General features: G+C 18.5%; 2 protein-coding genes and 1 pseudogene across 2 annotated transcripts in view, besides 1 other annotated feature; 1 reads left to right on the plus strand and 2 right to left on the minus strand.

Annotated features, from left to right (window-relative positions):
• The window catches only part of PADL01_0503600 (conserved Plasmodium protein, unknown function), a gene marked incomplete at both ends in the record, with an annotated part of 16,104 nt that extends 3,260 nt beyond the window's left edge, over positions 1-12,844 (minus strand). Inside the window, one exon of the mRNA XM_028685392.1 lies at positions 1-12,844. This exon is cut by the window's left edge and continues 3,260 nt beyond it. Coding sequence (XP_028536895.1) covers positions 1-12,844 — 12,844 coding nt within the window.
• A 1,583-nt stretch (positions 12,845-14,427) lies between these two features.
• PADL01_0503700 (conserved protein, unknown function) lies at positions 14,428-16,349 on the plus strand (the record flags this gene model as incomplete). Its single annotated transcript, XM_028685393.1, has 9 exons — positions 14,428-14,478; positions 14,675-14,744; positions 14,885-14,944; positions 15,102-15,178; positions 15,323-15,373; positions 15,545-15,558; positions 15,716-15,781; positions 16,090-16,140; positions 16,271-16,349. The coding sequence occupies 9 exons, from the start codon at positions 14,428-14,430 to the stop codon at positions 16,347-16,349; spliced, it is 519 nt and encodes a 172-aa protein (XP_028536896.1).
• Positions 16,350-16,807: 458 nt separating this feature from the next.
• PADL01_0503800 lies at positions 16,808-25,378 on the minus strand (annotated as a pseudogene).
• Positions 16,808-25,378: a sequence feature (conserved Plasmodium membrane protein, unknown function).
• Positions 25,379-25,392: the final 14 nt, after the last annotated feature.

Genomic DNA, 25,392 nt, shown 5'->3' on the forward strand with positions numbered 1-25,392 from the left:
CTTTATTATCATATCCATTTTTTTGAGAAAAACACATGCTGATATCACCACATATTTCACTCGTAATATTCATATTTTCATTTTTTTTACAATTCACTATTTTCGGAACAGAACTAGATAATAACCTGTACATATCTCTTTTATCTTCTTGTTCATGTTGTTTATTTTTTTCTTCATTGCATGTACTCACCTTTTCGTACACTTCAATATATAGAGCAACAAATAGGTCTTCATTTAATTTCATCCCTTCATGTCTTTCTATAACTTTTTTATTAATTTCATTTATTAAACATATCGGAATAATTATATGATCTATAGTTAAATGTGTAAAACTCAAAAATGGTTTATTATTCTCAAAATGTGTATTATTCTGTGTATCTTCTGTTTTTATAATTTCTTTCTTAGATAATGGTAATTCATCATTTTTATTATATTCTAAATAATAATTATTTCCAATTTTTTTTTTTCTAAATAATATATATTCAGCACTATTACCTAGAACATCATCCTTATTATAATTCTTTTCTTGGTCGTCTAAAACCGATGTAATGTTTATTTTATTTTCATTTGTTTCTACATTTGTAACCTTCATAAGATCATTCACATCATTTAATTTATTATCTTTATCGACACAATATACAGTGTTCACATTTTTTTGTATATCACCACTAATTGTTTCATTTTCAATTCTTACATCTATTTTATCCTTATTATTTATATCCTCTATATCTTCAATCACATTTTCCACATTAAACTTTTGCTCTTGTATTTTCTTATTGGTAGTGTGGAATATAGGAATATCAGCATATATTTTTTTTCTTTCATAATAAATATCTATATCTAAAAATAAAATATCCTTATGTGTATCCTCTGACTCAATAACAAAGCATAAGGTTTTATGATCTTTTATTTTGTCCTTGTTTTTTAATATAGAAAAGAATTCTAAAATATGTAAGCTTGCTTCTGCTATAACATTTTCATTATAATATAATTTTATTTTTATTATATCTTTATTATTTTTAAATAAAGTAATAATATCTTTTTCTTTTATGGTAGAAAATTTATGATCAAATAGATGATTTATATATAAAGTGTCTTCTTTATATATATTTCTTTTATTCTCGGTATCTATATAAGATATTATGTTATCATCACAACAAGATATATTATTACATTGATTCTTATCAAAAAATATATTAGTTAAAAATATTTCTTCAGTTCCAAGACAACAATAATAATTTAAAGAAAATTTACTATGTTGTATATTTGAATCATCTTCTTTTTTATTATCATCACATATTTTATAATTATTTTTAGATTTCCTTTCTTTCATTTTTCTTATATATGTATTTATTCCAGTAAATTCTTTAAACAATATCCGTAAATTATGAACATAAAAATTTTTCATATCAAAAATGGATAATAAGATTTTTTTCCATTTGCCTTTAATATTTTTTTCAAATATTTTCAGCATTTCTTCTTTTAATACTGTAGGCAATGATAAATTCTTTTTTTCATTTCTCTCATCTACATGGTTATATAGCTCATTCGTTTTATTTTTATTATTATTATTATTATTATTTTGATCTTTTATTTTATCACCACGCTTTGAATTATTATCATTTATTATTACATTGTTAACCATTTTATTTTCATCCCATGTCTTATTATCCATATTAAAAGAACAAATTAATTTCATACAATCCTCTTTAGTTATATATTCACTCTTAAGTTTCATGCAATTAACCCATTCATAACTAAAATTATAAACAAATGAATAATTAGAAAATGTGATATCATTTTTTTTTTTTTCATAATATGTTATAAAGTTATATATAGAAACCTTTGTGTCTACCTTTTGTTGTTGTAAAAATATTTCTTCATATGTATCTTTCAAAATAAATATATTAAAAAAGATACCATTCTTTATATCTTTTTTATATAATATAAAATTATCAGGAATAATATTTTTCAATTGATCAGTTTTCATATTTAGAAATAAAGTACATGCTCTTTCCATTTCTTTTTTTTTAATATCATCATAATTTATATTCTTAATACCAAAATATATTTGCTCAAAACTTAATTTCTTTTTTATCATTATATTATTCATTTTTAAAAATAATAGGTATAAAACTCTTCCTAATGTTAATTGTTTGAAACTTAAATTATAATATATATTATTCGATGCTTCCAAAAAATTATATTTCATATTAGAATATATACATGGACTCATATAATGATTTATTCTTTCAATATTTTTATTATTTATTAATTTATTATCCTTTTCATCATTCTCTGTTTTGCCTTTTAAATAACATCCTTTCTTTATCTTATCTTTTTTGTTAGCAGACATATTTTTTATTTCTTCTTTATTTTTATCACCCATTTTTTCTGATAATAAAGAATTCTCATACTCTTTTTCTTTAAATAATATATTATTATAAATATTACTATTATATGCATCTTCATTTACATACTGACCTTTTAAATCCCTATTAATTTTATCACACCATGTATATCCATTTCTATATTTTCTTTTATCAACATATTCATCTTCCTTCTTTAGTTCATTATTCTCTTCATTTGAATGACCTCTTTTTAAAACACACATTTTATTATTTTGAAAAGATAAAACTATTTCTTGTGTATTTTTTTCAACATCCATATTATAAGAACCAATTATATTTGATTCGTTTGTTCCTATACTATCTTGTTGTAACATTTTCTTATTATATATATGATCTGAAATATTTTTATTTATATAATCATTATGATATATGTTCTCATTTTCTTCTTGTTCATCATATGTTTTGACATATATATGATTATTATGGTTCTCTATATTTATATTACTGTCAAGATTTTTAATATGATTAAAGTTTTCTTTTAACATCCTCTTTGAGATACCTATCAAATTAGACACATTTATATATGCCTTTAATATATAGGGAGTCTCATTTTTTTCATGACCTTTATCATAATTTTTATTATAATAGATGACACAATATTTATTGAGGGGTTGAAAAAAATCATATATCTCTGCCCATGATAAAAATATTCCACTGTTACTTAAAATTTGTTTTAATTTATCACATGATAATAATAAATTGTCATCACCATTTTTTTCTTGTTCATCTTTCATATAGATATAAAATATATTTGAATTATTAAAAAAGAAAGAAAATAAAATCTTTCTTAAATATGTATTATAATATAATCCCTGTTTATATATATCATTAAAAAATGTTTTTAAAGATAACATATTATTATATCCACTTAAATGTATTGATGTCATATTAATTTGATAGGAATATTTTTTTGACAAAATATTTATATCATATTCACAAAATATATGACTAAAATATCTTAATAATATATTTATAAATGTATTTTTATTTTTTATATCATAAAATATTGTATTAATATTCATTCCTGTTAATAAACATTCATTAAATAATATTCGGATATATAAATTTACTAAATAATTTATATATAATGTATCATGTATTATATATTTATATATATACACATCTAAATTGTTTATATTTATATTTATATTATTAAACATCTTTTCATTTTTTGTTTTTTTATTCTTTTTCTTATATATATATAAATCATTTAATATTAATTTATTAGAACTTATTAGATATTTCATATGTTTTATATATATATCATTTTCTTCTTTCTCATTTAAAAAAAACATTTTATGTGTTCTCTTTTTATATTCTACTATATTATACTGATTATCAATCATCTTATTCATTATATTATTTTTTCTTTTTTCTTCTATATTACTACTACATCTATCTTTTTTATTATATAGAAGATCAAATAATAATCCATGTCTTTCTATATAATAATAATAATAATTATTATTATTATTATTATATCTATTCTTATTATCATATTCATTATAGAAATCATAAAATAAGACACAGCCATTCATTACATTACATGTTTTTATGTAATTATGTTTTTCTAATATATTAATTAATCGTATTATCAAAGTATCAATTCTTATATCTAAATGCTCACATATTAAATATAATTTATTCCACTCCTTATAATCGAAACTACCAGATCTTGATAAGATATTTTCTAATTTATATAAAAATATAGAACGTTCTATTTTATTTTTTTTTACATCTTTTTTTTTCTTTTTTTCTTTTATATCTATAACAAATAAATCTTTTATAATATCAACATAATTTTCTTTATATATATATATCATTCTTTTTATAAAATCACATAAAAGTAATAAATATGGATATATCATATAAGCATATTCTTTACATCCAAATCTTTTCTCTTCATTACAAATATTTATTTCATTATATAAAAAAAAAATAAAAGAACAGTAATCATTCCTTTCTCTTTTCATTTTTTTGGGGGCACAGGGTATAGCATATCCACATTTGTCATAGAATTTATAATTATCTATTTTATTTTGACTCTGTCTATTATAATTATTGACATCATTATTTTTTAAATAATATTCTTTCAACTTCTTTTGATAATATACAATTTCTTTTTCATTAAAAGATAAATCATAAGAATTCTCTTTATTATGTATAATTTTTTGTAAAAAAACAAATATATAAAAATATTCTCGAATATATTTTATAACTTTTTTATTTCTTTTAAAAAAATTTATAATTAATTCATCTTCATTTTCTATATCTCCTTTTTTATTAAAAATAATTTTTCTGTCTTCTATAGAATTGTCTATATTGCTATTAATAAAGTCTAAATATGTTGGTATATTATAATAAAGGCAGTCATTTTTATATTGATGTATATCTTTTTTTTGATTATAATAATTAATTGATTTACATTTGTATGCATCAATCAAATTGTTATTATAATTATTTTGATGTGTTAGATTAAGTTCTAAACTTATTATATCTCTTTTTATAAATACCCAATTTTTTTTAAACATATGAGAAAAATAATGACTTTTACTCTTCAAATAATTGTCAAGCACATTTTCTTTTGATATAATATATTCCTGAGATTTTTTTTTATATTTTTTATTTATTAATATTATTAATTTAAAAAAATCTTCTCTATATATTATATCATCTATATTGTCATTATATAAAATAAGATCTTTACATACATGTATAAAATCATATAGTGTATAATAATTATTCATATAATTATTAATATTTATTTTATTTAATTCATATTTAAAAATATTTATAAAAAAATATTTTAATAACTTCTCTCCACTTAATATTTTTTGTTTTGAAAAATAAAAAAATAAACTATATAATGGTAAAGAATACAAATAGGAATAATCACTTTTTTTTTTATTCTCTTGTTTATTTTGAATATCAATAAATCTTTTATTATCTAAAGACAAATTATCTTTTTCTTGAACATATCTATTTATATCATAATAACAACAATTATTATTTATGGAAATCACTTTATTTTCATTATCATTATTTAGTACATTTCTTTTTTCTTGAACATGCTTAAATAAATAACACATATCATTCTTATCAATAGATACATTATTATTATTATTATTATTATTATTATATGTATTGTTTATATTATTTATATTATTCATATTATTTATATTATTCAATATCTTTTTATCTTCTATATCTATATTTTCATATATAAAATATTCAAAATTTATTTTATTCCATTTCATCCAGTACGATTCAATATTATCATAAAAAATTAATTTATTATTTAAACTATTAAATGATGTTAAATCATATACTAACAAATTACTAAATAAAAGTCTTATATAAGATTTTGGAAATTCTAAATTTAATTCTTCTATTTGTTTAAAAAAATCATTACACGTAAATATATTTTTTTCTGAAAAAATTCTAATATTTATATTCCTTTCTTTTAATAATAAAAAAAAATATTCTAACGTACTACCAGAAAATATATTCCCACTAATATATTCATTTAATGAATATTTTTCAAATAAAATTTTTATTATTTTTAAATGATCTTTTATATTATAATTCTCTATAATATTTTCTTCTGAAATAGAATTATTTAATATAAAATCTGAAAAACTGTCTACATCTTTTTGATCTACATCATTTTGATGTACTTTATTTTTTTCTATATCATTCTTATCTGAATTAATTTTTTTTTTTTTTTTTTTTGAAATTTTTTCTTCTTCTTGATATCTATATAATTGATATATATACCACTTAAATATGCATAACGATATATCATACGATGTATATATTCCTATTGATTCTAATAGCTTTAAAATTTCTACTTTATCTATAAAATAGTTCTTTTTATTATTATTATTGTTGCTATATTTTTCTTTTTTATTTTTTAAAATATTATTACAAAAAGCATATAAGCATTCACTTATATATTCCATAGTTATCATCCCACTAACAATTCGATGATAAATAATAATAAGTGAATTTTTAACACTTCTTTGTATATCCTTCCTTTTATATAATTTGGAATAAAATATATTTTCTTCTTTCTTTATATTATTATTAGATAATATTATATTCTTTTTTATTCTGTAATTTTTGTTAGGTCTATTTCTTTTTTCATTATCTGATATATTTGATGAATATAAAATATTATTCTCTTCTTTTTTTAAATCATCAAATTTATCATCATCATTATTAATAACACCCATCAGATGATCTTTATATAATTCTTTCTCATTTATTAAATCATCTTCTACATTCTTTATTTCTTGATCTAAATTATTTTCATTATGAACAGTTAATATTTTATCATTTACACATTCATTTGTAACATAATTTGTGACATCCACTTTATTTTCTTTACACAAATCATTTTTATCATCATTATTCATCATATTATTTATACTGTTTATATTTTCTATATATTTCTTTTCATCATGATATATCTTTATAACATTTTTATTTCCATCAATATTTTCTTTTGCATTTGCATTTGCATTTTTGTTGATACATTTTATATTTTCCTTATAAACAGATCCATAGGATGATAAATATTCACTTTTATTTTCAGATTGAGAGATACACATACTATCTTCTTCATATAAACAATGATCGTCTTTTTGAATTGTTTCATTTCTTTCTATTTGTATATCATCATTTAAATTATCATCAAATATTTTTTGTGGAATATCATTTTCTTGGTCTTCTTTTAATTGTATATTATTTTTACTTTGATTTATATATATATAATATAAACATAAAAAATATGTTATATTTATCGTTTCAATACCTTTAATGACATTAATAAATACATATGTGTCTGATAATACATAGTTGTTTTGATTTTGAATAATATATTTTACTAAGAAAAATAAATCATATGTTGAAAAATTATTATTATCAAATTTTTTTAGAATAAAACTTATAGAATGTAAAAAGTGTAAAGAGGTACATGAACAGATATTATCTTGTTCATTTAAAAACATATTTAAATTCTCATTTGGTTTATTATTTTTATTATAATTTATATTTGAATCTATTAATATATTTCTTGATATATTCTTTTTTATTTTTTCTGAATAGAAATTTTTTTTATCTAAAGAAATTTTAAATAATTCATTTTCTAAATATTCTATACTTATATTTTTCATATATAAGAAATCAAATAATTTTAACAAGATATCATATCCATATATCATATTTTTTAATTCTTCAACACCTTTTTTAATTATTAAAGATGAAAATAAAGAAAAATGTATTAATTCTTTTTTCTTATCATAAAACAATAAACACAACTCATCAAATATATTAGAATCAACAAATATTGTACCTATATCTTCAAAAAATAAAAAAAACTCTTCTTTATTTATATAATTTTCATCATCTATATATAAACTATCAATATATTCACATATATCATTTATATTCATATTCTTCTTATTCTTTATAAAAATCTTATTTGATAATTTTTCCCATTTGCTGTATATTTTGTCTATATATTCTTCAAAATAGTTTTTTAAAATATATTTATCTTTAATACAATTACTTTTTATATCTCTAATTAATAAATTCACAACATCTTCATTCATATTGCATAATAGAAGTTCTTCTTTTATAAATTCGATATTTAAATAGTTGCAATTATTATAATAAATATCATCATCATCACAATGAAAATTGTTCTCACTGTTATAATTATAATTATAATTATAATTACAATTCAACTTATTATTATTGTTGTTGTCATTTTTATTGTTATTTTTTTCCTTATTATTTATATTCATTTTAAAAGTATCCATATTTTTCTTATGTACTAACTCATCATAACTATCATTCATAATATAATTACACAACTCAGAAATATTATCACTATCTACATTCTTTGTAGAATTTTTTTTTTTGGATATTATATCCTTATTTACATTATTTATCTGTAAATTTTGTCTCCCTTTTTTTAATACACCATTTATTATCACATTACTACGTATTCCCTTTTTTAATACCTCCCTTTGTATTTCATATATATAATATTCATTATTATATATATTCAAAGAGTCATACATAAAATACTGCTCACTGATCGATAGAAAAGAATTTGATCTTACATCATACTCATTAAAACTATTAATATTATCATTACCATTGATATTATTCACATTATTTATATTTTTCATTTTCTTAATTTTTTTCTTCGTATTTCCTTTCCTAATATTTATTTCGTTTGTGTCACTATCATTATTATCTTTCAACAAAAAATTACGAGAATCTATTTCATAATTCTCAATATATTTTTTACAAAATAATAATATATTTTCATACATATCTTTCAAACCTCTAATCAACAAAAATCGAAACATAAAATTAATATCATCATAAAAACGAAATGTCAATTCATTATTTTTTTCTAAATACATAATATTCTTATTTTTATTAATTTCTTCTACATTTATTTTTAATATACCAATACAGTCTTTAACATTTTCTTCCACTATATTATTTTCTATTATATTTTTTTTTTTTTTTTTCTCTTTTTTTTCTTTTTTTTCTTTTTTCTCTTTTTTTTCTGTTTTTTTTGTTACTTCTCTTTCATGCCACACCTCTATAATAACCTCTTGCATATCACACACCTTCTTTTTTGAACTTAATAAAATATCAAATGTCATCTCATTTTTTAAATCAAATGTTTTATATGTATATTTCTCATCCTTAAAAAAACGTACACAAATTGATAAATTATTAAAATATTTCTTTGACAAATTAACTATTTTGTCTATATAAATATATATTACTGCATCATCTTCATTTTTTTTATCTAAAGTATTTTCATTTATTTTTAATTCATTCATCGATTCATCAACGGTATTATTAACACTACTGATATTATCAACACTATTGATATTATTAGGACTATTGATATTATTAACACTATTGATATTATCATCACTATTAATATTTTCCACATGATTCATATTACCATCACTATTAATATTATCCACATTATTCATATTATCATCACTATTAATATTATCATCACTATTCATATTATCATCACTATTCATATTATTAATACTATTAACAGTTGTATCATTTTTTCTTTCCTCCTTTTCTTCAATCAATTCCTCAAATTCCTTATCCTCAATATATTCACTCCTTAACGATGTTCTCATTTCCTCCTTTTCATCTGAAGGTAAGTTGTGCTCCAAATTATTACCTGACTTGTTAATATTTACCTGAACATGTTCATAATTTTTTTTTTCGTCATTTATTTTTATTTCATCTGTTGACACCTTCAACATATCAGATAACATTAATGTATCTACATTTTGGGAAACATCTACGTTATTAGAAATGTTTAAATTATTGGATGTGTTTAAATTGTTGGATGTGTTTAAATTGTTGGATGTGTTTAAATTGTTGGATGTATTTAAACTGTTAGAAATGTTTATATTACCAGAAATATTTATATTATCAAAACAATTTATATTACCAGAAATGTTTATATTATCAAAACAATCTATATTACCAGATATATTTATATTATCAGATATGTTTATATTATCAAAATCATTTATACATATATTATTCATATGATCTACTTGCACATTTGATTCAATCAATTCTGAACTCTTGTGTATATCCTCATTTAAGACATTAATATCTTCATCTACTTTTTTATTAAAACATTCATTTTCCTGCTCAATATTTTTCTCCATACTGTTTGCAAATTTTTCTTTTTCTGTACTAGTTAATTCATCTTTTAGATAATTTGTACTTTTCATATTATCTTTCTCATATTTGTCATTTTGAAGATGTAGGGACTTCTCCAATATATCTATATACAAATAAAATAATATGGAAGGACCTTTTATTAAATTTTGAAAACAATTATTTGGAATAGCTAACTCCTTTAAAGGTAATTCCAAATTTGGTATAGGAATAAAAGGAATTTCAGCAATTCCTAAAATTTCACAATTATTTGGTATGACAAATGGATAATTTAATAATTTCAATATATTATTATTTTTTTGTTGTAATAATATAGATGAATTGTAACCCTGTTGATTATTTTTTTTTTTATTTAATGTAGCACATAATAAAAAAGAAATATTTTCAATTTTATCAAATATATTATTATCTACTTTATGATAAATATCTTGTAAAAATTCGACATTATTTTTATTTATATATTTACCTTCAATATAATGACTATCATATATAATAACACTTTTTTCAATCATATTACTATTCTTTCTTTTATTAAATTGTGTAAAGTTTCTAAATCTGCTCTTTTTTATATTATTATTACAATTATCATAATATATATTATTCATATTATTCACATTACTTTGATGTTCTGAATTATTTTTTTTTTCACAAAATTTTGTTTCCTCCAATTCTAAATCATTCTTACACTCTTCTGTAGTCTCTCCTTTGTTTTCATTTTTTCCTTTCTTCTTTGCATTTTTAAAAGAAAAATTTATTGATGAATTTTTTTTTCCATATTTTTTATTTAAATAACTCTCATTCATAGTTTGTCTTCTTTGTTTACTACAATCTGTACTATTCGATGTCAAAATTTCATATGTTATAGGTATGCAATAACTTATATAAAATTTTTGATACTTTTCAAAATTTTTTATAAAATTTTTACCAATAATTAATCGAGAAAATCTGAAACATATATCACTCACTTCTTTTATATTTTTTACATTACTTGAATATTTTTCTGTAACAGTATAATTTAAATTTTCTATGCTATTATTATTTAGCATATAATATAATTTGTCTTCATAAAGAAATTGGCTACTGTAACTTTTTTCGCTGTTCATACTATTTTCAGATATAGCTTCATGTTTTGTTTTATGATCAACTGAGCATGTTTCTTTTTTTTTATCACCACAATGATGACATTCCTCATTATTATAATTATCATCATTATTATTATTATTATTATTGTCATTATCACTTTTATTATCACTTTTATTATCATTTTTATTTTTATTATCATTTTCTTTAAAATAATTATCATTTATCTTACTACTCAAATCAGGCACTTTGACAGATGTCCCCTTTTTGAATTCACTTATATTTTCACTACAAATAACAGAGGAATTATTATCATTCTTTAAAAAACTGTTAGATGATTCCATATCCTTTAATAAATTATCTTTAGATGAATATGAATGTAGCTTTCTTAAATTATTCAAACTAGTTGTCTCCTCATTTGATGTATATAACGAATGGGACATTTTATCATCCTTAGAATCTTTCATAAAAAAACTCACATTTTTTATATATTCTTTATTGTGACTTATCTGATTCTTAACATGATCATTGTCATTTTTATTATTACTTTTATCTATATTTTTATCTGAATTGTTCAGGTCATTACATTTTAAAGACATATCCATTTCATTACAAACTGAAGTATCCATCATAAAATTATTTTCTTTTTTATTAGAATCCATATTAATGTTTTTCAAATCATTATTACATTTGTCCAATAATTTAAAATTATTATTAGATTTATTATTTAATATAGCACCATCACTAGATGACAACTTCCTTATTTTATGCATGCTGTTGTTTAAATATTCTTCTGTTATATAATTATTCATATCTGATAAAGCCAATTTTTGTTTTTCAATTTTACACTTTAATGATGTTATATTTATAATAGATGCATTACTTTTTTTATACATATGATCAGAATGATCTTTTTTTATCACAAAAAATGAATTTCCATTATTAGGTGATTTATGATCTTTACTTATGCTTATATTATTTACTACATTATTATTTTTTTCATTGATATTTATTTTGTCTTCTTCTGTTATATTATAATTCAATGATTGTGTATTTTTTATATCTGTTATATGATTATTTTTATGATTCTTTATATTATCATCCTTCATATGATTATCTGAGTAAATTTTCATATTATCAATATAATCTTTTTCTATATCACATGTTAAAATATTTTCACAGCTTTTATCTACAACACTGGTATTATTTATATTATTATTATTATTGTTATGTTTTATATTATTCATATTATTTATATATTTATTGCCAGTTTCATCATGTGTGTCATATTTTATGACACCTATTTCATCTCTCGGAATGGAATTATTTATAGGTAAAAAAATATCATCCATATTTATAATACTCTTAATAGAGTTATCATACTGATTCATAATATTAGGGAGGCTCTCAATACGTTCATATATTAGTTTATTAACAACATCATATTCTTTTATTTCATTTTTCATAATTTCTTCATTTTTTTCTTGTAATTCTTTTATCTCATTCAATGTCTGTTTACTTTTTTCTCTACCACCTGATAAAACATTATATATCATGAAGTCACTGGAAGAAGCCACACTCTCACAAATGCTCTTATCCATGTTTTAATTTTTTAAAATATATATATTTTGAATACATATAGATAAATATATGTATCTCTGGATATATGCATAAATTTTTATTCTTTATCAACAACAAATATGTATTATATGTATCATATGTATCATATGTATTATATGTATTATATATATTTATGTGTGGCTTATAAGATATTGACACACAACACTTACAAAAAAAATAAAATCATAAAATAATAGAACAATGGAAAGACAGAATATGAAAATAATAATTATACATATATATATATTTTATCTATATGTGTACTTATATTTATGCAAAAAAAAAAAAAAAAAATGATTCTACCCACATACTCTAATTTTTTTCATAAAAAAAAGAACAAAAAAAAAATAAAAATATACACATATATATGTATATATTACATGTATAACCAAATAAACATGACATTTCATGAGGTATAAATACATGTCTTCAAACATATATTCTTAAATCATGTAAAATATGAAAAAAAAAAAAAAAAAAAAAAAAAAAAAAAAAAAAATGATACAATAATAAAATAAAATAAAATAAATACATATCCTAGAACAAGTTTACAACAAAAAAAAAAAAAAAATCCATCCAAAATATGGAAATTTATATATGTTATGAAAATTATTAGAAGGATAAATTTTGTAAAAATATTAAATCTAATAAATGTGAAAAATATGATATATATATATAATATATATATATATTAATATTAATAATAATAATAACTTAAAAAAAAAAAAAAAAAATTATTGACTATAAATAAATTTAGTTTTTTAAGAATAAATCAAAATATGTATTTATACACATATATTTAATATTATGTATATAAGAAAATAATTTAAAATAATTAAAATTAAATCTTATTATTTTCTTAACAAATTATAAGAAATGATTAATATGTTTAAATCCATTCATTAATAAGAAATGTAATATATATATAATACACATTTAATAATATATATCAAATGTATATATATTTATATATATTTATATATATATATATTTTTTTTTTTTTTTTTTTTTTTTTTTTTTTGTATATTAAACATTCAAACAAAATAAATGTATCAAAATTAAAAAAAAAAAAAAAAAATTTCAAATCGGATATGCACATAAAACATTTAAGCTTGTATTTCCAAAAAATCCTATGTATTTTCATTATTTCTAAAAAAATTTTAAATTAACAAATATAAAATATATTTTAAAATGTATTCATATATAAATATATTTACATTATTTCAACAAGATAAATAAATAATATATAAATAAAATATATATATTATATATATATATATATATATAACATTTTGTTATTGACAAAATAATATAATTGTGACTCATCTAAGAAAAAATGGAAGAAAATACATGAATATAAGATTATCTTAAAAATATTCTTATAATATTTATAATTACAATAATAATTTTAATTTATTTTATAATAACATTATTGTATTGTTTTATATTATATCTTTTATTTGTTTGTTTGCTTGTTTGCTTTTTTTTTTTTTTTTTTTTTTTTTTTTTTTTTTTGGGGGGGTTCATATTTTAAGTAGTATTTTTAAATATATATATAAGCAATATGCCAAATGATTTATTAAATAATATGACGATTAGTAAAAAAGACAACAAGGTAAAACAAATAAATTAATATATACATATGTATAAATATATATATATATATATATATTATATATATATAATACCAAACGATCATAGGGAGAAAAAAACAAAATCCTCAAAATAAAACATAGTTGTACTTCTAATTATTTATATACCTTTTTTTTTTTTTTTTTTTTTTCTTTTTTTTTTTAAATTATATAATATAGTACCCATACTGTGTTGTATTTACATATCTTCCTTGTGCCTCTACTTTTATTCCTACTGTTGGACATGTTGGTAATTTCTTGTTATTATATATGTAGTATAAAAGAAAATAATAATAAAAATAATGATATAGTGTATCTATTATATTATTACTTTTTATTTATTTATTTATTTATTTTATTTTTTTTTTTTTTTTTTTTTTATAAATTTAGGCATATGTACCTCAACAGGTATCATTCACGATTTCTCAGGGTCGTTCAGTATATCAGTTGGTAATATTCAAAAATATATAATTTTATAATAAGACATTCAAATAAATAAATAAATAAATAAATAAATAAATATATATATATATATATATATATATATATGTGTGTGTGTGTGTGTATATGTATTTATTTTTGTGATTTATATTTTTTTTCATTTTAGATAATATGGAATTTGGTGATCCCATGAAATATTGGCAACTGGATAAAACGAAGTTACCCCTATCAATAAGTGATAAGGTATAAAATAAAATAAAATAAAAATAAAATAAAATAAAATTATTCACATGAATGATTTAAATATTACCAATACTTCAACACCATAACATATATATATTTATTTATTTATTTATTTATTCATGTGTGTGTGTTTTCTTTTTTTAGTCATATGACGATGCCATTTATAAGGCAGACGAAATCTTTAAAAAGAGAAGGGTAAACTAATTAATATTGTGTATATATAAAAAATGAATTTTAAAAGTATATACATATATATATTAAGACATAGTAATATAAATATGTTTTCCTCTTTATTGTATCATATTTATTTATTTATTCTTTATTTTGATATTCTTTCAAAATATACATTTTTCTTTTAATTTTTAGCATAACTTATTTTTGTAAGGAGAAAAATATAAATTCTTAAAATAGTTGCAAAAAGAAAAAAGAAAAGAAAACATGAAAATAATAACAGGCATATGTTATATATCAAGAAATATATATATATATATATATATATATATATATATATATTTTTTTTTTCTTATACCTTTATAGAAACAATTGTCACCATCATGTAGCGATGGTTCTAAATAATATAAAGTATAAGGGGAGATCTGATTGGTAACAAATAATTTAACAAAATAAATATTATCTCATCCATCCAACATAATAACAATATATATATATATATATATATGTATGTATGTGTGTGTATATATTTTTATTTTTATTTTTATTTTATTTTTTTTTCTTTAATTATTCATTTTATACACATATTTAATAGATACAAAAAAAAAAAAAAAAAAAGAATTATATGACTTACATTCATTCAGTGTTTTATACAATTATATTATCATATTATTATAATATATATATATATATAATAATATTTATTCATCCCCTTTTCTTCTCTTTAATCTTATATGTAGGACCCCATTCAAAGTATTCTTCAATCTGATGATTCATGGGCACTTTGTTTCGTAAAAATTAAAAAAGAGAAAAAAATTTATATTCTTAAAATGTTTCATAATAACATTTTTGATTATGTTCATAAAATTTATTAAAGTGTTCCTATTTTTTTATATCTTTGATATTTTTATATTTTTATAGGTGGAAGTATTTTTTTGTTCTATATGGACCTTTTGTATGTATGGTTTTATTGTTTATTTTCATTGTAACCATGATATAATTTTTGCAGTAATTAAATAGACAAAAATAAAAAAATAAAATATAAAATATAAAAATATTAATATAAAAATATTAAATATAGTAACACACTATGCTTTGTTTTTTTTTTTTTTTTTTTTACTAATTATATTATTATGTTTTTTGTTATATGTAAATAAAAAAATATATGCATTTTTATTTCATTTTATTATTTATTTTTTCTAACAACAAAAAGATACTATCAAGTAATATATATATATATATATATATTTTATGATTTTATTATTTTTTGTTATTATTTCGCATTATATATATATATATATAAATTTTATGTTTTCACTTTTTTACAAAACAAATGTAAAATTAACACAATGTTTATTTTTTTTTCTTCATTTATTTATAATATTCCAATTGAATTAACTTTAATTTTGTATTTTTATAAACAATAAAAAAAATGAAAAAAAAAAAATAGATGGGGTTTTACATCCATCTTGTCCTACACAAGACTACCATTTTTCTAACTTTTTTATGAGGATCAATTGAAGCTATAGACAAATACCACTTAATCTGATATAAAAAAAAAAAAAAAAAAAAAAAAATATGCACATATATATACACATATATATAATATATAATATATATATCTTTTTATTTTTATTTTTATTTTTATTTTTATTCTCTTACGTCTTGAATTGTTTCGTAAGAAAGAAATGAATCGTAATTAAAAAAAGATATAATATATAAGATACATACAGATAAATATCTTATTAAAGCTAAAGGAACAGATACTAGTATTTTCATAACATTTTTCATGAGTATGCTTTTATATGACAATAAGAAATAAATAAATTTTTTTTTTTTGAACATTTTAATATTTTCTTCATTTTCTTCTTTATGATTTATTATTTTGTTATCATATTTTAAAAAATAATTTAGAGTATTAATAATTAAATATAATAATCGTAAACACAAAATGAAATTCAATGAAATAATTTTTCTCATTATTAATTTTTTATATTCACTATATGATGGTATGTTTTTATCATACATCATATTTTGAATAATATATTCATTTGTTGTATTTTCTAAATTTTTTTCAGTTAATAATTCATTTTTAATATTTTTTTGTTTTATTTTTATTTTTTTATTTTTTTTGTGATCACGTGTAAATATATGTTTCACTATATCACTGTTATGTTTTAAAACTTGCATTATATACTTTTTATTATTTGTCAAATATTCTTTCTTATTAATAAAAAAATTGGCAACTTTATTAACTCCTTTTAATATACATATTTCTAAGATTGCATAGAAATTATTATCTACAATTTCTTGAATGGACATATTTAATAACACTATAGACATCAAATGAATTATAGTTAGATATTTACAATTTAATTTATTATTTTTTTTTTTTTCTTTTCTCTCACATTTTATTTTATATATTACATGTGATTTATCTTTTATGGTATTTACATCATATATAGAATTTATTATATCATTTTTATATCTATCCATATTATGTTCATTAGTTGACATATAAAGTTTATTTTTTTTTCTCATGATATTATTTTCATCCTTATCAATGTTATTGTAATTCTTTTTTATTAAACCACCCCCCCACATATTTTCTACATTTTTTTTAACAAATTCAACGACTTCCTTTTTATTTCGAATTAAATCATAAGATAAAGAACTTTCAAAGCAAATATTATATTTATTTATTAAATAAAAATATTCTGTTATTGTTATAAATTTATTTGATATGTCAATAAAATATAAATAATTAAACATATGATAAAGAAAAAGAAGCAAAAAAGTTTTGTATGTATTCAAAAAATTATGGTGCTCCTTAAAATATATACTATTAAAATTATTAATACAAAATAATGTATTTGTATCTATATTATATACATTTGGAAATAAATAACTATATATATGTGATATATAAGTATAATAAAATATAATTAATAATTGCTTATCTCTTTTATTATTCATATGGTTGTAAATACTTTCCATATTTTCTTCTTCATATATATTATGTGACATTGCATGTGTTCCACTTTTTTTTTTCAAGTCTTCTTCCTCTTTTTTGTTTACATAAAAAGTTAAATCATAAAATATAGAAAACATCTGAAAAATGGACATAAAAAAATGACACATAAAATAAAAATTCCAACTCTCTTCATGACAACAAGTGGAAACATTTTCTTTATGTATATCAAATAATGATTCTACATTTATTAATCTAATTATAACAGAATTATATGCACTTATATTTATTTTTTTTAAATATTTCCAATTGATATTTATTTTTTTATTACAATCTTCAGTTGTATCATCAATGATTTTATTTGTATGTATATTATCTAATATATGAACATTTATATTATAACAACCTTTTTTATTATAATCACCCTTATCATAGTTATCATGTATTAAATATAAATCATATTTTGTTTTATTGTGAATTATTTCTTTCTTAAAATATAAATAATCAAACAAGAAAAAGATCATCTGCACATATATATTCATAACATCATAATCACAATTGCTCATCATTTCTTTTTCAATTTTTTTATCCTCATAAAATGGAAAATTAAATGTCTTACTAATAAAATTGAAAAATGAATCTATTGATAGACAAGATTTTTTTTCATCTACATAAATATATATATTTTTTTTTAAATTATTATTCATAAGAGCTTGAAATATATTAGTAAAATGATCAATGAAAATCTTAAATAGTATAGTATCTTTTAATGTTAAAGTAAAATATTTTATTATATTCATATGGATATATATATAATTAAATTTTTCTCTCTTATCTAATTTATTATATATTATTATAGACATTATTTGTAAGGAACATTCATAAATATTTTCATATAAATCTAGATCTATAAAATCTAATGCCCTTATTATCTCATCATATTTTATTTTGTTAACACTATAATTTGAGTAAACAATATTATTATTATTATTATTATTATCCACGTTGTTATCATCCACGTTGTTAACAACCACTTCATTCTTATCAACCACTTCATTCTTATCTACCACTTCATTCTTATCAACCACATCTTTCTTATCTACCACTTCATTCTTATCAACCACTTCATTATTATCTACCACTTCATTATTATCTACCACTTCATTCTTATCAACCACATCTTTCTTATCTACCACTTCATTTTCATCACAATAAAGTATGGTTCTACTCTTCTCATTAAAAAAATTTACAAACGTATCATAACTATTCAATACATCATCATTCATAATAATATTATTATTTATTTTATTTTTTTTTTTTTTAAAGAAAAAAGATTTTTTAAAAATATTTGTATGTTCACGTTTGATATTATCATCACATGAGTCACTATCACTATAATAATTATCATCACCATCATCATTATTATTATTATTTGTAACAGTTGTATGATCACATGCATCCTCTTCAACATTTTGGTTACTGCCTTCTTGCAACACATCTGTTCTCTTTATTGACTTAAAATTTGTAGTCACATTATATATATATAACATATATACATACATAGACAACTGCAACAAGTCATATATATGTTTTTCACTTATATTATTATCTATACCTAACAATGAAGGAATAAAAAATATTAATAAAACGTTTAATGATTTATATAAATATATAGGATGGTCCCCATATTTTTTATTAATCATAATATTATTATTATTACTATTATTATTATCTTTTAAATTATAAATATTTTTAAATGTAACACAATATATATCATCCTCATTATGATCTGGATTTATTATATATTCATCTACTTTATTTAAACAATGATCAATTAAATTTTCTAAAAATTCTTTCCTATTATTTATTCTATCAAAATATATAAACAGATAATTCATAATTCCTTTCCATTTATAATATATATACTGATAAAATGAAAATAATAATCTTTCCTCTTTATTATTTTTTGTAATAATATTATATTCATTTTTTATCTTATTATAGACAATATGTATACTTAATATTATCTTTAATATATATATCAACTCCTTTGTATTAATTAATATTTTAAAATTCAAAATTTTCTTTGGAAATTTCATAATATTATATTTAAATAAATTATTATTTATAATATTCAAACTATTATTATCCTTATCAATATTTTCATCAATTTCTAAAATATTTTTTTTTTTTTCTTCTGATATTATTTCTTCTGTGTCATCAAAAGGAATAAGCTCTAAATTATTTATATGATTTATATTTATAAATCCTTTTATGTTGTTCAAATATTGTCTGTAATATAATATATTCTGTTTATCATCATCCATTATTTTCATATAATCCATTTCAATCATTACACTCTTCTTATTATTTTCTATCATATCATTTTTTTTTTTGTCATTATCTATTTCTTTTAAAAATAAAAATTTATTAAGCACACTTTCTTCATACATATATTTGATACACAGGTCTATAATCTCCATACTATTTATACAAATGAATATTTCATATAACATTTCTGTTTTATTCTTACATGCATCTTTATTGTTAATATTTTGAAGACATAATATTCTTTTATCTTTATTATGATATTCTAAAAATAATATATTCGTTATATTAACATATGTATAAAATATATGTAAATATGTCAAATGTAAAAGAAAATTAAAATGATAATAAATAATTTCATTATCATCTATATTTAAATTAACTATAATTTTAATTATATTATTATCGACCTCTTGTAAATTATTTATATTTTCATACCCACAAATATTATTATTATCCACCAATTTATTATTTTCCATATTTTTACCCTTTTCAAATAACAAATTTGGAACTTTTAAAGTATATACTACCTTTAAAATGTTTTTATCTAGACAATAATTATAATTTTGTTTGTCATATATGTATTGAAATAAGTCATTGTATGTAGATTCCTCTTTTTCTATCACATTAATATTGTCTGAACATTTGTATGTATCATCACAATATATATTATCTTTATATGTATTATCTTTATATATATTATCTTTATATGTATTATCTTTATATATATTATCTTTATATATGTTATCTTTATATATATTATCTTTATATATATTATCTTTATATATATTATCTTTATATATATTATCTTTATATATATTATCTTTTATTATTTATATATTATCTTTATATGTATTATCTCTATATATATTATCACTCTTTATGCATATATAGTGATCTTTAAACCTTTGTACTTCCTTATAAAAATAATTTAATATAAAAGATGATATATTCGTAATAACAAATATAATATATGTTATATCATCCATTTGACACATTTTTTTCAACAACTTAATATATCGATCCATATGTTCTTCCTCACATATATATATCTTTAATATTAATAAAGACATATTTATCAACATTGTATTTATATAATTTTTTATGTGAAGATATTTATATTTTATTATTTTGTTTATTAAACTAAGAAAAAATAATAAAGTATTCTTTTTAAATTCACTATTTTCATTTAGTATATTTTCTTCATTATATTTTTTTATATCCTCCATAAAAGAAAAACAATTTTTTATAATATGTTCTCTCCATATATATCTATAATCAAATGAATTATTATCTATATTAAGATTATATAATTTATCATAACATTTATAATAAAGAAATATCTCCTTTCTTTTATACTCACATATTTCAATTAATTCATTATTAAAACCAACAATAGAAAAAAACGAAATAATTGTATTTATTAAATATATAGATAAATTATTATCATCATAATTTAATTCATTCTTTAAAATATTATCATTATTATGAATACATATCAAATTTATAAGAATATTGAAAAGTTCTAATCCACATTCATGATATCTATTAATAAAAATATCTCCACCCACTTTTATTATTTCTCCTACTATATATATATCATTTAAAAAATATATATTATATTTTATCAATTTATATATTTTAACACTATTTTCTAAAATATTATTTACAAAATTTATGTAGCAAGTTAATATATTGAATAATCTTTTAATTCTTATATTATATTTTGATTCATCTTCTTTTTCATTACAAGTAAAGAATTCTTTATCCTCACTACAACAAGAGTTATTATTATTATTATTATAATGATGATTATTATTATTATTATTATTATTATTATTATTATGATTTATTTTATTCGTATTTTTTTTCATTACCTCTTTTTGGCTAGCTAAAAAACATATTAAATAATAACACTCCTTCAATATTGGCTTTATTATTGTATAAAGAATATATAAAAATATATAATGATTCTCTTTTGATATACTTATTAATATTTTTTGTAAAACATTAAATTTATCTATTTTTATTTTGTTTTTCTTTTTTTCTTTCTGTTTCTTTTCTTTCATTTCATCAATTACGTTTTTCTCTTTTATAATTGAAAAAATATTTTTATCACTTTCATCGCTTCCATACACATTATTTTTATTCTCTTCACTAGTATTTATTAAATAATTATTATTATTCTCATCATCATCTGAAGAATTATGAGACGAATAGTCATATGAATTAATAATTCCAGATGTCTCCTTTATATCTACAACAACGTTTTGGGTTTCACAATTTGTATATATTTTATTATTATCACCACTATTTTTATATATTTTATTATTATCACCACTATTTTTATATATTTTATTATTATCACCACTATTTTTATATATTTCATTATTATCACCACTATTTTTATATATTTTATTATTATCACCACCATTTTTATATATTTCATTATTATCACCATCATTTTTATATATTTTATTATTATCACCACCATTTTTATATATTTTATTATTCCCTCTTAAAATTTCAACAATTTCATTTATATTATAAGTCCTATTTTCATATGTACTCTTATGTAATATTACATATTTCTGAATTTTTTTAAACAAACTAGATATATACTTATTAAATATATTATATTTAATTGATATAGATTCTTTATTTAATATATTAATAAATACTAACAATATGTCAATAAAATAGTCTATCATTTTATCTGTTGAATTATTTTCTATACATTCTAAATCTATTAAACCTATAACAGTTGTTATAAATTTAGATGCACACTCACATCCATAATATGGTATACATATTTCTAAGGCTCTCAAAATACTTTTTAAATTTTTCTCACTTATTTCATCATTATCAGAATTATAAAACTGATCTAATATATTCATTATAACGTATGCACCTAATCTCTTATTTGATAGAAGACATCTAAAAAATGACTCTTCTAAAATTTCTTCTGTAATACTATCATATCTACCATCATTATTTATAAACTCAATAGGGAAATAATAAAATGATATATCAATAAGTGATTTTAAATAATTCGTTTCTTTGTCATATGTAAATAATGACTCTTTATTTATATATTTTTTTTTTTTATCTTTTTCCATCTCATCATTATTAGTGTCAACTACATCACAATGATTATCACTATGGTCACTCTTATTATCATCATTATAATTTTTATTATTATTATTATCATCATTATAATTTTTATTATTATTATCATCATTATAATTTTTATTATTATTATTATCATCATTATAATTTTTATTATTATTATTATCATCATTATAATTTTTATTATTATCATCATCATTATAATTTTTATTATTATTATTATCATCATTATAATTTTTATTATTATCATCATCATTATAATTTTTATTATTATCATCATCTTCATTTTCAACCACTTTTATAGTTTCATCATCTCTTTGTTCATACAAATGATATTCATTTATACTTATAAAATCTTCATTTGTCTCTAAAGGAGATATATATCGATTACACAAAATATAAATTATATCAAATAAGACTAAGATATTTCGAGGATCTGATTCGTTTTCTAATTGTACTTGTATCTTATCAATAAAATTAGGAACACTAATAATTTCATTCCTAAAATTTTCTAACGATTTTAAAATTATTTTATAATAATTTAATCGTATTCCTTGTAAATAACTTGGAGCATGAATATGTTTAAATAATTTTTTCAAAATATTATATACAACACATAATTTTATTTCTTCATCTTGTTCTTTATTTATTCTTCTTATTTGTATATAATCTTCTTCATCTGAAGAATTATAATCTGAAGGATTATCATCAAAATTATCATCATAGTCACTTTCATATTCATCATATGAACTTAAACATTTATCATCTTCATAATTACTATAAGGCTCACTATATTGTTCATATAAAATATCTTTTTCCATGAGGGCATCAATTTTTTGATTCTCTTCTTCGTCATTAAAATTATTCTTTGATCTAAACACATCATCATTATTATCATCATTATTATTATTATTATTATTATTATTTTTTTTATTATTATCCTTTTTAGTTTTATTTTCCTTATTTTTATAAATAAACAAATTTTTATACAACTCTGTTATTTCAGTGTTATAATAAATACTTTTTAAAACATGCTCATATTTTTCAAACATCAGAAAGAAAAAATTTACTACACCATTAATACAATGCCAATCTTCTATTTTCTTAATAAAAAAATAAACCAAAGTTTCAAAATAATCAAGTGGCATATCACAAATGTCTATTCTTTCTAACAGTTGTGTAATCAAATTTATCGATGTACCTCTCTTCATATTTTCATTACAGAAATAGTATTTTTTCAAAATTCTAATTATTTTTATTAAATTATTATTAGGCCAATTTTTTATTTTATATAGACACATTTCAAATATATCCTTTGAAACAAAATTATTTGAAGACCTAACATTATTTTCATATGTTGTTCCATATAATTTTTTTTCATATACTTTATATACTTTTTCTGTATTTCCTTCTTCATTCTCTTCATAATCTTCCTTCTCTATCAATAATAATAATTTTTGTAGTATGTTATCTCTTATTTTATTTTCTTCTTTATCTTTATTCTTTTCATAAATTAATTCAATTTTTTTCTCCTTCTCATAGGTAAACATGACTTTTTCAGGACATATATATTCTTCTATCAGCTCTTCTAAATTATCCATTTTTTTTTTTTTTT

The sequence above is a fragment of the Plasmodium sp. gorilla clade G2 genome, assembly GCF_900097015.1.
Source record: "Plasmodium sp. gorilla clade G2 genome assembly, chromosome: 5".
NCBI classification, from domain to species: Eukaryota; Apicomplexa; class Aconoidasida; order Haemosporida; family Plasmodiidae; genus Plasmodium; species Plasmodium adleri (nom. inval.).